The sequence below is a fragment of the Rhinolophus ferrumequinum genome, chromosome 2 (genome assembly GCF_004115265.2).
Source record: "Rhinolophus ferrumequinum isolate MPI-CBG mRhiFer1 chromosome 2, mRhiFer1_v1.p, whole genome shotgun sequence".
In the NCBI taxonomy this organism is placed as follows: domain Eukaryota; kingdom Metazoa; phylum Chordata; class Mammalia; order Chiroptera; family Rhinolophidae; genus Rhinolophus; species Rhinolophus ferrumequinum.
In genome coordinates this window covers 48,491,037-48,504,439 of record NC_046285.1, presented here as the reverse complement: position 1 = coordinate 48,504,439, position 13,403 = coordinate 48,491,037, and the positions used below count along the sequence as shown (strand labels likewise).

Here is a 13,403-nt window from a genome sequence, read left to right as displayed (position 1 = left end):
GAAATGCTTGCCCAGTTCATGGCCTGAGCGTGCTGCTTTTGCTCCAGAAAAATAGCTCTCATGTAGGAAGGCATAGGTGTTTACAATACATAGCCTTTGAAGGCATTATGGAAAGGGCACCATCATCTGCTACAATGTCTTACAGAGAATAAAAGAAAGTGTTAGCATTGTAATCACTATTGTTTCTCTCCTTGGGTCATGCACAAGTCCACAGAGACTGCAGGACAGTCGGTGACTGATACTGTACTGTATTAAATCACACGTGCCCCTCAAACCTGGCATATTGTCCCAAACCAACTGTTGCTTCCTTGTAATGAGGTCATTCCAAAGGGGTTCTCTTGGTCCTTGCTGCCACTACACCCTTGTCGGACCCATCCCCCTGGCCTTCCTGTGATGACCAGACATCTCTGAATCCTTGCATGTCCTCAGTTAAGCTGTCAAACTGAGACGCCTATCACATGGTTTGTATTTCTCCTTTCAAAAGAAAAACATTCAGGAAGCAATACAATCAGGATTTTATAAAGAAAAAGAAGTGGGCTCTTTCTTTCCTCAATTAAACTATTTTGATTAAAGTGAAGACGGCAGATATGTTTAATGCTTCCGTGGGAAATGTAAAGATTATGGCTCAGTTCCATTTCTCTCTGCTCCCTGCCCTCTCTCTCCTTGACACTGTTCCGTCAGGCACTACAGTATCCCTAGTTAGCCAACAACTTCCAAGATCACCAGGGCCCTGCAACAGAAGGAGCTGGATACTCGAGTGTGGAAAGCTGGTTTTGAATTAGGTAAGAACAGGATTCTTAACCTGAAATCCTTGGAGAGGCTCCTGAAATGCCTCTGATAAATACATGTGTATACTTACATATATTTCAGAAATGTGCACATTAGCATTTCTCCAAGGAAAAAATGCATAGCTGTTAGCACATTCACAAAATTGTATATGATCTCAAAAGATTTAAGAACCGTTGGCTTAGAAATAATTCCAAAAGACACCAAATGGCTTGAGGAAAAGCAACGGGGCAGTCTTAGATCTTTTCAAGTGTAACTGAGCCCCTACTTCCTACATTTAACTTATCATCCAGTCCACAGCCTCTGGCTTTTTGAATTTTGTCTCCTGGCTATAAATCTTAACTGTGCTTTTAATTTAGATTTTTACGTACTTTTCAACTTGGTTATTTCCTATAAACTGGAACATGGTTAAATATGAACAGAGACCTTCACACTTCAGAGGTAAGCCAATTGGAAAAGCCATCGATCCAATGCACTAAATTATAAAGCATTGCCTAGACCAAGCAGAGTCATTAACCATGATACTAGAGGGACCTAAACTTCCATATCAGGCTCAAAGGGGTAAGTCCTGGATAATCCTGAGTCTCGGAGCATTCAAGTGTCTGTCAGCCCCAGTGCACCAAAGCGATCCAAACACTTGTTGGTTCATTTATTTACGCAATGATTTAAAAATTCCTGCTACGAGCAAGGCATTGTGCTAGGTACTGGAATACGATACTAAGATAAGATCCTTGCTTTCTTAGAGATGAAATTCTACTTGGGAAGACAAACATTAAATAACTAATCACATAAATGAAAAGCAGTGCTATGGCATCCTAGTATAGGGACACACAACCTAGTTAGTAGGAGTGGGACAGAGAGGTGGAAGGAAAGGCTTTCTTGAGGAAGTAACCTTAGAGCGAACTCAGAAGCCTATGGCTTTGGTTTCCACAGATGACTCAGAGGAAATGTGTATCTGTAGCCCATACCGCTTCACCAAGCTCCAGACTCAAATATCCCGTAGCTTACTTACTATCATCTGTTGGATTACTCCAAGACACCCCTAATTAATATGTCCCCAGATGAATTCCTAGTTTGCATTTTTTCATAATAAAATTGGGGGAAGTGAGTTAATAATAGTTAATAATATGAGTTAATAATATGGATCTCTCCCATCATCCATCCAGATAAAAAAACCAAGAAATCAAGGTCAATAAATAACTCCCCCTTTGCCTTACTTCCCAAATCTATCACTAAGGCTTGTCCATTTTACCGCCTATGCAGAAGCACATCTATCCTCTTCATCTTCCTTCACCTAACCCTCCAATCTCAGCTGCCAACATATTTCCTCTGGACAACATGGTGGCTTTTTATGAGTCTGATCAGGGCAGGAATCGGAAGACACCCTCGGCTGAGATTTTGAAGATAATTAAAAAGTTTACAGAGATGTGGATGTGGAAACCAACAAAAAGTGTTGAGGCACTCAAAGACTAACAAATCATCCTTTCATGATAAAAAACAGTCAGCAAATTAAGAATGGAAAGAAACTACTTCAACGTAATAAAAGTCGTATATGAAAATGCCACAGTGAACATCATACTCAATGATGAAAGACTGAAACGCTTCCTCAAAGATCAGGAACAAGGCAAGAATGCTCACTTTTGCCACTTCTTTTCAACATAGTATTGGAAGTTCCAGCCAGACCAATTAAGCAAGAAAAGAAAAAACATAAAAGGCACTCAAATTGGAAAGGAAGAAGTAAAATTATCTTTGTTCACAGATTGTATGATCTTATATGTAGAAAACCCTAGATTCCACCAAAAACTGTTAGAACTAATAAATGAGTTCAACAAAGTAGTAGGATACAAAGTCAACACATAAAAATTAGTTGTATTTCTATATAACTAACAATGAACAATGTGAAAAGGATATTAAGAAAACAATGTATTTACAATACCATCAAAAAGAATAAAATACTTAGGAAAAAATAGATTTTAGGAGATCCGATATGGCAGAGTGGATAAATGCCTCATCCCATGAACTCATCAAAATTACAACTAAATTATAGAATGATTAACCTGGAGAACCATCTGAAGTCTAGCTGAACAGAAGTTTTATTAATAAGGATATAAAGCAGAAGCTGCATCGAGACTGGTAGGAGGGGTGGAGACATGAAAAGGGCTGGCCCCAAACCTCCGAGTGGTGGTTGAGAATCAGGAGGGATATCTCAGCTGTGGAGGTTCCCCCGGAGAAGCAAGGGACCCCCAGCCCCACACCAAGCCCCCCAGCCTGGAGTACTGATGCTGGGAAAAGGAGCCTCCACAACACCTGACTGTGAAAAACAGCGGGGATTCCAACCATCCAAGTGGGACGGAATGCTGTGGCAAACCCAGTCGTCCTCTTAAACAGCTCGCGCACAGACTCACTCGCTCGCAGGCACTCACGCTGGGCTCCGGTGGAGGAACAGTGATTCAGGGAGCCTCAGAGACAAACAGGGGGCACACTGAAGTGTCTGTCTTCGGGTGAGGGCTGGAAGACAGTCACAGTTTTCCCTGGGAGGAGTCCTCCTTCCGTGCAGCCGGCAGGTGGGCGCCATCTTTCTTATGTTGAGCCCTCCCCCACAGGCCAAATCTGAATCTGATTGGCCTGATGAGCTCTGCTACTTGACCATGCTAACTCACTAAGATCCTGCCCCATGCAACTCCATACCACACAAGGCTTTTTCCACAGCTTTTTTGGTGGCTGAACCTTATGGGAACTGGCAATCAGCAGCAGGCCTCAGTGTCCTAGCTTTTTGCAGAACTACCCCAGACCCAGTACTGGTGGCAGCCATCCTTGGTTCACAGCATAGCCTCTCTCATGCTCCTCTAGGTCCAGCACAGGGAGCCAACTGTGGATCACTTTGTAGCTCCTATCAGGTAGTCCCGACGGGGCACAGGCAGTGGCTGACTTGAGCTTGCACTGGAGCCCCTCCCAAGAGGTCCCACAACCAACATATTTGGAGCGTGGCTTCAGACCACATCAGAGCACCAATTAGTCCCACAGGTGGCACACCCAAAACTTGGTCTCAACAGGCATCAGAGCCCGCTGGAGCAAATCCTGCTCTGTGGGGTAAGCCCCCTACAAAGCAGCCCGTAAGCTGTGGACGTGGCCAAACCCCACAGCCAGTCAGGCTGAGGGTCAATCCCACTCACTGATGTGTGAATAGCAATCAAATCTCACGCACAACCCACAGAAGGGACACACCTGGAGCACCCAGCACAAGTGACCAGGGAGACTGTGCCTCTGAGTCGCACAGGGCACCTACTACATAAGGGCACCCAGCAAGACAGGAAGATGTAGCATATATACCTAAAACATAGAAACAAACACAGAGAGGCAGCCAAAATGAGAAAACAAAAGAAATATGCCCCAAATAAAAGAACAGGAGAAAATTCCAGGAAAAACAACTAAACAAAATGGACGCAAGCAACCTACGAGAGACAGAGTTCAAAACACTGGTTATAAAGATGCTCAAGGAACTTAGTGAGAACTTCAACAAAGAGATAGCAAGCATAAAAAAGGGGGCTGGCCCAGTGGCTCAGGTTGTTGGAACGCCATACTCCTAATGCCGAGGTCGCTGGTTCAATTCCCACATGGGCCAGTGAGCTAGCTGCACCCTCTACAGCTAAGATTGTGAACTGCTCTCATCACTCTCCCTGGAGTTGGGCTGCTGTGAGCAGCTGGAGGTCGGCGTGAGCTACCGCAGGCTGCTGAGTGCTGCTGTGTGCTGCCGTGGGCTACTATGTGCCTCCATGAGCGGCCGGCAGCCAGCATGAGTGGCCAGCAACCATCGTGAGCTGCCGTGGGCTACCATGTGCTGCCATGAGCAGCCGTTGGTTGGCAACCAGCGTGAGCTGCCGTGAGTGGCCAACCGACAACTGGCAACAAATTGCCTCCGTGGGGAGGTGGGGGGACTGGGGGAGCACAAGGCCCATGATACATACCAGCATGGGCCAGAGAGCTGCGTCCTACCCAACTAGCCTGAGAAAGAAATGGCTTGAACCGGAGGGCGGGGGAGGCAGAAGAAAGGGGGGGAAAAGGACACAGAAAGCATAAAAAAGAACCAGTCAGAAATGAACAATAACTGAAATGAAGAATGCTATAGTAGGAATCACCAGCAGACTAGATGAAGCAGAGGATCAAATCAGCGATTTGGAAGACAAGGTAGCAGAAAACACCCAATCAGAACAGCAAAAAGAAAAAAGAATCCAAAAAATGAGAATAGTTTAAGAAACCTCTGGGACAACATTAAGCATAATGACATTTGCATCATAGGGGTACCAGAAGGAGAAGAGAGAAAGCAAAGGATTGAGAACCTATTTGAAAAAATAATGACTGTCAACTTTCCTAACCTGGTGAAGGAAATAGACATACAAGTCCAGGAAGCACAGAGTCCCAAAACAGGATGAACCCAAAAAGGCCCATAGCAAGACACATTATAATTAAAATGGAAAAGGTTAAAGACAAAGAGATAATCCTAAAAGCAGCTAGAGAAAGGCAACTAGTAACTTATAAGGACGCTCCCATAAGATTGTCAGCTGATTTCTCAACAGAAACTTTGCAGGGCAGAAGGGACTGGCAGGAAGTATGCAAAGTGATGAAAAGCAAGGATCTACAACCAAGATACCCAGCAAGGCTATCATATAAAATAAAAAGACAGATAAAGAGCTTCCCAGATAAGAAAAAGCAAAAGGAGTTCATCACCACCAAACCAGTATTAAAAAGAATGGTAGAGACTTCTTTAAGAGTGGGAAAAAAAGATCAAAATTATGAATAATAAAATGGCAGTAGTTACATATCTATCAACAATTACTTTCGATGTAAATGGATTAAATTCTCCAATCAAAGACATAGGAGTGCTGAATGGACAGAAAACAAAACTCTTACGTATGCTGCCTACAAGAGACTCACTTCAAATTGAAAGATACACACAGACTGAAAGGGATAGGAAAAGATATTTCATGGAAATAGAAAAAACAAACAAACAAACAAACAAAAAACTAGGGTAGCAATACTTATACCAGACAAAATAGACTTTAAAACAAAGGCTGTAACAAGGTTCAAAGAAGAACCCAGTAATCCCACTTCTGGGTATTTGTCCGAAGAAACCCAAAATGCTATTTCGAGGAGATGTGCACATCCATATGTTCATTGCAGCATTATTTACAATGACCAAGATATGGAGGCAGCCTGGGTGTCTGTCGATGGAAGAATGGATAAAGAGTAGGTGGCACATATATACAATGGAATATTGCTCGGCCATGGATGGGAATGGGTTCTTGCCATCTGTGGTGGCATGGGTGGACCTGGAGGGTATTGTGCTGAGTAAATAAGTCAGACAGCAAAAGACAGATGCAATGTGATTTCGCTTGTATGTGGAATCTAAAGAACAAAAGAAACAAACAAACAAAACAGAAATAAACTCATAGGGAACATTTTGATGGTTGCCAGATGGGAGGGGGATTGGGGGATGGGTAAAAAAAGGGAAGGGATTAAGAAGTACAAGTTGGATTTTACAATGTAGTCATGGGAATGTAGGGTACAGTGCAAGGAATATAGTCAATAATATTGTAATAACTATGTATGATGTCAGATGGGTACTAGATTTGTCGGGGTGATAGATGGGAGGGGAATGGGGAGACATGGTGAAAAAGGTGAAGGGATTAAGAAGTACAAATTGGTAGTTACAAAATAATCATGGGAGTGTAAAGCAAAGCATAGGGAATATAGTCAACGATATGGTAATAACTATGTATAGTGCCAGATGGATACTAGAGTAATCAGGGGGATCACTTCTTATATAAATGTCTAATGTTTATGCTGTACACCTGAAATTAATATAAAATGATATTGAATGTTAACTTTAATTGAAAAATTAGAAAGGAGGGAAAAGGTAAAGGGGAATAAGAGGTTCAAATTTTCAGGCATAAAACAAATAAGTCATGGGGATGTACAGCTGGGGAAATACAATCAATAATATTGTGATAGCATAGTACAGTAACAGATGGTTGCTGGACTTATGGTGATCACCTCTTTAGTTATATAAATGTTGAACAACTATAGTGTGCCCCTGAAACTGATATAATGTATGTCAGCTATATTTTTAAGTACATAAATAAATAAATAAATAAATAAATAAATAATAAAATCAGCCCATAGACATTATCTATTTAACTTTAAAGACAACACATTTTATGATGTTTGCTTTAGAAATAAAATATTTCATTAAAAAAAAAGAATAAAATTCTTAGGAATTAACTTAACCAAGCAGATGAAAGACTTGTGCAATGAAAACTTCAAAACAATGATGAAAGAATTAAAGAAAATATAAATGTAAACACATCCCATATTCATGGATTGCAATACTTAATGTTAATATGTGAATGCTCTTCAAAGAAATTTATAGTTCAATCCCTATCACAATCCCAGTGATGGTTTTTGCAGAGATAGAAAAATTCATCCTGAAATTCATATGGAATCTCAAGGAATGCTAAATACCCAAAGCAATCTTGAAAAAAAGAACAAAGCTGGACGATTTACACTTCCTCATTTCAAACTTACTACAAAGCCACTGTAATAAAAATAGTGTGGTACTGGCATAAAGGCAAATATATATATATATACATATATATATACACACACACACACACACACATATAGATATGTGTGTGTGTGTGTATATTACACATATATATGTATATATGTATATATACATATATAATGTATATACACACATTATATAATAGAGAGCCCAGAAAAAAAAAATCAAACCCTTACATATATGGTCAAATGGTTTTTGACAAAGGTGCCCAGACTATTAAATAGGGAAAGAGCAGTCTTTTCAACAGATGATGCTGGGATAATGGATATTCACATGCAAAAGAATGAATTTGGACTCTTACCTGATACCATATACAACAATTAACTAGAAATGGATCAAACACCCAAATGTAAGACTTAAAACTATAGAAATCTTAGAAGGAAAATAAGACAAAACTTCATGACATTAAATTTGCCAATTACTTGCATATGACACCTAAGACACAAGCAACAAAAGACAAAATGGACAAATTGGAAGCTTCATGAAAATAAAGATCTTTTATACATCAAAAAATATCAACAGAATAAAAAGGCAAACCACACAATGGGAAAAAATATTTGCAAATCGTCTATCTGATAAGAAATTATATCCAGAATATGTAGAGAATTCCTAAAAATCAACAACAAAAATAGAAACACTCAATTAAAAAATGGGGAAAGGACTTGAATAGACATTTCTCTAAAGATATGCAGGTGGCCAATAAGCACACAAAAAGATGCTCAATATCACTAATCATTAGGGAAATGCAAATAAATCAAATTACAATGACATATCTCCTCACACTTATTAGGATGGCTACTATTAAAAATAAAAATAATAAAATAACAAGTGTTGGTGAGGATGTGGAAAAATTAGAACCCTTGTGTACTGTTGTGGTAATGTAAAATGGCACAGCCATTGTGGAAAGCAGTATGATCTTTTCTCAAAAAATAAAAAATGGAATTACAATATGATTCAGCAATTCTGGGTATATACCTAAAATAATTGAATTGAAAGAGGGATCTGGAAGAGCTATTGGTACTCCCATGTTCACAGCAGCAATAGTCACAATAGCTAAAATGTAGAAGCAACCCAAGTATACATTAGGGGATAAATAGATAAAAAAAACTGAGGCATAAACATACAATGAATTGTTACTTAGCCTTAAAAAGGGACATTTTGACACACGCTCCAACATGGATAAACCTTGAAGACAAGTGAAATAAGCCAGTCACAAAAGGCCAAATACTGTATGTTCCCATTTCTGTAAGGTACTTAGAGTAGCCAAAATCATAGAGACAGAAAGTAGAATGGTGGTTGCAGGCACTGGGGCGGGAGTGGAATGGGGAGTTATTGTTTAATGGGCATAGAGTTTCAGTTTTACAAGATGAAAAGAGTTCTGGAAATGGATGGTGGTGATGATTGCACAATATTATGAATGTATTTAATACCACTGAATCGTACTCAAAAATGATTAAGATGGTAAATTTTATGTTTTGTGTATTTTACCACAAAAATGTTGGAGGAAAACACAAACAAAACAAAACAAAAAACCTCAGATGTTATTACCTTAAAAATAAGAGGAGAAAAACCCCAATGAACAAACAAACAAAAAAAAGGGAGTGGAAACATAAAATTCCAAACGGTAGGAATCTGGAACACCAGGCAGCCATTTTGCAGTTGTAGATTAATGAGAAATAATGTTGATAAGATATTAACAGAAAACACTTATTATAGTAATATGTATCATATTGTATTGTTGTAATATATTTACATATGTATGCACCGTTGGAAAAAGTCTAGAACGTAATTCACCAAACTGTTAAGAGTGGCATTCCCTGGGTAATGTGGTTATATCAGTGATTTTTATTTCTCTATATTTAGTTCATCTATATTTTCTAAAATAAGCGTGTATTAAGAAAAATCAGTATCTGTTTTTTAAAAATCAAGTCAACTAAGGAAAAAAATCTAATTTCAGGTGAATATATTAAACACGTATTATAGGTGAGGGATGAAGGATGAAGGGAGAGGTTTCAGTCTAATCTAATTCAAAGCTAAATTTATTAAATGCCTAGTTTCCCAAAAATCACTCAGTATGAATGTGCAACATATTGGTGGACAGATTTTAGTTTCTGGGTTTTTGTTTTAACTGTAATTGAGACTTTCAAAGGGTAGTTCTTTTTCTGTTTAGAAAAATGGAATCACTTGGGTTAATTTTTCCGCTATTTGATTTAAAACATTAACCCAAAAAACAATGCCTTAAACACGAAAGACTAATTCCCATTAAAATTCGTGCAGTGTGCCACAGTCAGAATACCGTGTCATTTTTTAACAGTAATTACCTAGACTGAAGAGTAGACAACTATGCATGGAAGTAAAACCAGAATCCCAACAAATGAGTATTGTTCTGAGATCAGGGTCACAGTGAATAATTTTGAAATTGCCATCAGAATTATACAAAGATAGCAAGACCAAGGATTGATCTTTATTGACTATCAAGAAGAAAATCATTCAAAGTGGCACACAAGACACCGAACTAAAAGAGCCAAAACCCAAGAGCCTAGAGCAATTCTTTCTGAAACCTATCCGCCCTCTACCTGCGTCCCTTCCTCGGGCCCTGGCGCGTCCTTGCCTCCACTTCCCCCAGCTGAGGCAGGGCAGCGATCCTCCACCAGAAGTACTAGCAGAAGGACCGCGAAATCTGTTCTTCCAGGTGTTCAGGAGCCCGGCAGTTCCCAGCCCAGCGCGAGAACTCGTCTCAGCCCAGAGCCCGTACTCCTGGCCCCGCCCCTTCCTGCCCGGCCCCGCCCCTTCCTGCCCGGCCCCGCCCCGCCCTACGTAGGCCCCTCCCTAGCCCCGCCCCGCTCGCCTTCTGTAGGCTTTTCCAAAGCTCCCCTAGGGAGTGACGGGCCGGGGGCCAGGAGGGGTCTATTGCGCAAGCCCAGTGCGCCGGGCTGGGAGAACGGGAGAGGCCTCGGTGGCGCGCTGGAGACTATGAGTCGTTGCATTCGGCGGGCTGCTTCCCGGAAGCGGAAGCCCGAGGGGCGGGCCGAGGGGAGCTGGGAGTACACGGCGGTTAATTCCTTTTACAGTGCGGTTCGGCTTCCCTCGGTCTGGGCTTCTCTGAGGCTGCGGGAGATGGTCAGGTCCGGATCTCGACCGGGCCAGGTGAGGGCCGCGGACCGGAGGCGTCCACTGTGGGGGTGGAGAAGGAATCAAGGGGTTCTCGGGTTGGGAGGAGTGCAAAACTCTGAAAAACAAACAAACAAAAAACAGACATTGCGGCCGCGTTAAAAATGCTGGCAAAGGGGAGTGGGGTGGAGGTGGGGGGACACCTAATCTTAACATCTTAACACAGCCTCTCTGTCCATAGATGTATACTCTTTAAAACCTTGTAGCCCTCCCGGGGGCCCGGGGGTTCGATCGAGTTCAGCCTTCGCCGCTGAGTCGGGTGACTTTACCCGATCCGAGTCTCTGCGTTGTTGCATCAAATCCAGGTGCCTGGCTATTCCACCAAGTCGTGCTATTAGCTGATCTTTCGTCACAATTGCTGGTATTTTACCAGCAATTAGTTAAAAAAAAGTCTCCTTGTTAGTGTCGCTGCCTTTAGCCTTGCCCGTGTCAAATGCACGACCCTCGTAACTAAATGATTCAATTTTCTGCTTACAATCTGACTCTGGAACAGTTCTTTTTCAAGATAAAAATCTCAGTTCTTTGGCCTATGAACACAGCCATTTTTTGATCTCAGCCTGTGCATTTTTACCAACCCCCAGCCCCATTCCAATATTATCCTACACTGTTCACCGATCCTGCAGTGTCCTAGATGCCTCTTCCCCTCTCATACTTCCGTGCCTTTGCAGTTTTTGTTGCACGTAGAATGCCCTTCTATCACATCTCTGCTTCCTATCTCCCATCCCTCAGCTCAAGAGCCACTTGTAGAAGCTTTGCCTAGCACTCGCACATCCGCATTGTTTGGGTGCCCTGTGCTAACCTTTATCATACCACTTTTCAGGCTAGAGAAGTTGCTAAGCTATCAGCCTTCTTTACTACACAATTTATCTCTACATTCTACATCTTTAAGGCCTAGGACAGCACCTGACATATAGTAGATTTTCAGGTAATGGATCAACTTTTCCTCACACAAACCCACTACTTAGAGTGTTCTTCTTAAATATATGAATGCTGTATCCCCCCTTTTTGGAGCCTCCATTTATTAACTCACCTATAATACTGTCTTCCCTATTATGTGAATCTTACCCTTTTTTCAAGACTTCATGAATATGTCCAGACCAGCCCCACCCATAGAGATCTTTTACATTGAATGAACTCAATATGTGCAGTCAGCAAGGGGGAAAACATGGTTTTTGTACTCATAGTCACCTACAGACTCAAATTCCAATTCTTCCACTACTGTCGTGATAGTAAGTGAAGTGATTTTTCTTATCTATAAAATAATTACAAATAGGTATAAAATTCAGCCTCAAAGAACTGGGGAGATTAAGTCAGAACCTGGTGAAACATCTCGTATCTCACACTTGGCATAAATGTGCAACAAAATTTAGTCTCCTTAAAAACACTTATTTTACTGCCACCTTAATAATAATAAGAGCAGCTAGCATTTAGACAGCAATCAGGCAGGTACTACTCTAAGTGCTTTTACATATTACGTATGTCCCATTTAATCTTCAAAATAGCCTTAGGAGGTAGGTACTATTATTATCCCCATTTTATCTGAAGAAATTGGGATGAAATGTTCAAATAACTTCCCTGCAGTTACACAACTGGTTAGCAGTGGAAACAGGAATCAGACCCACAGGACTAGTTCCAGAGTTCATTCTTATAAACATTACACAATACTTAGAAAATACATGTCTGAACCACCTTTCTGAAATTCAGGTTCCCACCTCAGAACTAAGAATAACTCACAGGGTGTGGATTAAGTGGAAATGTAATTTTATTTTGCTATAAAATAAGTCTTATTTTACTATAAAATAAGTTATATTTTATTATATATCTTTATTATATCTTATTATATTAAAATAAGACCTGGTCTTTAATGTAATATAATATGATATGACATAATTAATATAATAATATAATACCAGGTCTTATATTAATTTTTGCTCCAAAAAACGCATTAGAGCTGATTGTCCAGGTAGGTCTTATTTTCAGGGAAACAGGGTAAAAGTGAAAACAAGATACAAAATTGCAACTGTCTTGTTATCATGACTAAGTAAATAGTCCATATGAAAAAAGATTGGAAGCCCCAGTAGGAAAGAGCACGTCTAGTGGCTAGATCTTGATTGCTAAATACCATTGTTCACTAAAAGGAACCATGGCTTCTTGGAGAAATGGTCAACTCCAGGCTGAGTCAGGGAAATTATAAGATGAGCCTGAATACATCAAAATGAAAAACTTTTATGCAGCAAAGGAAACAATAGAGTGAAAAGGCAAGTTATGGAATGGGAAAAAAATATTTGTAAGCCATATATTTGATAAGGGTTAATATCCACAATATAGAAAAAACTCCTACAACTCAAAAGCAAAAAGTAACCTGATAAAAATGGGCAATGAGCTTGAATAGACATTTCTCCAAAGACATGAATGACCATCGGGTATGTTAAAAGATGGTCAACATCACTAATCAGGAAATGCAAATCAAAATCACAGTGAGATATCACCACACACCTGTTAGGATGCTATTATCAACAACAAACCCCAAAATAACGTGTCAGTGAGGATGTGGAGAAATTGGAACCCTTGTATACTTGGTGGGAATTTAAGAGTATAGCTGCTATAAAAAACCGTGTGGAAAGTTCCTCGAAAAATTCATCCCATTTTGGGTAGTTATCCAAAATAATTAAAAGCAACCTTGAGATATCTGTACTCCCATGTTAACTACAGCATTATTCAAAATAGCCAAGATGTGCAAACAACCGAAATGTCCATTGATGGATGAATGGATAAAGAAAATGTGCTATATGTGCACAATGGAATATTATTCAGCCATAAAAAA

At 40.3% G+C, this 13,403-nt stretch overlaps 1 protein-coding gene across 2 annotated transcripts in view; it reads left to right on the top strand.

Moving 5' to 3' along the window:
• Positions 1–10,350: 10,350 nt before the first annotated feature.
• CCDC14 (coiled-coil domain containing 14) overlaps positions 10,351–13,403 on the top strand; it is a 41,485-nt gene continuing 38,432 nt past the window's right edge. The window contains exon 1 of one of the 2 annotated variants that reach the window (XM_033135422.1): positions 10,351–10,555. In XM_033135422.1, the coding sequence (XP_032991313.1) occupies positions 10,382–10,555 (174 nt within the window). In that variant the 5' untranslated portion in view covers positions 10,351–10,381. The remainder of the gene's footprint in view (positions 10,556–13,403) is intronic. The other variant, XM_033135426.1, reaches the window with a different exon arrangement.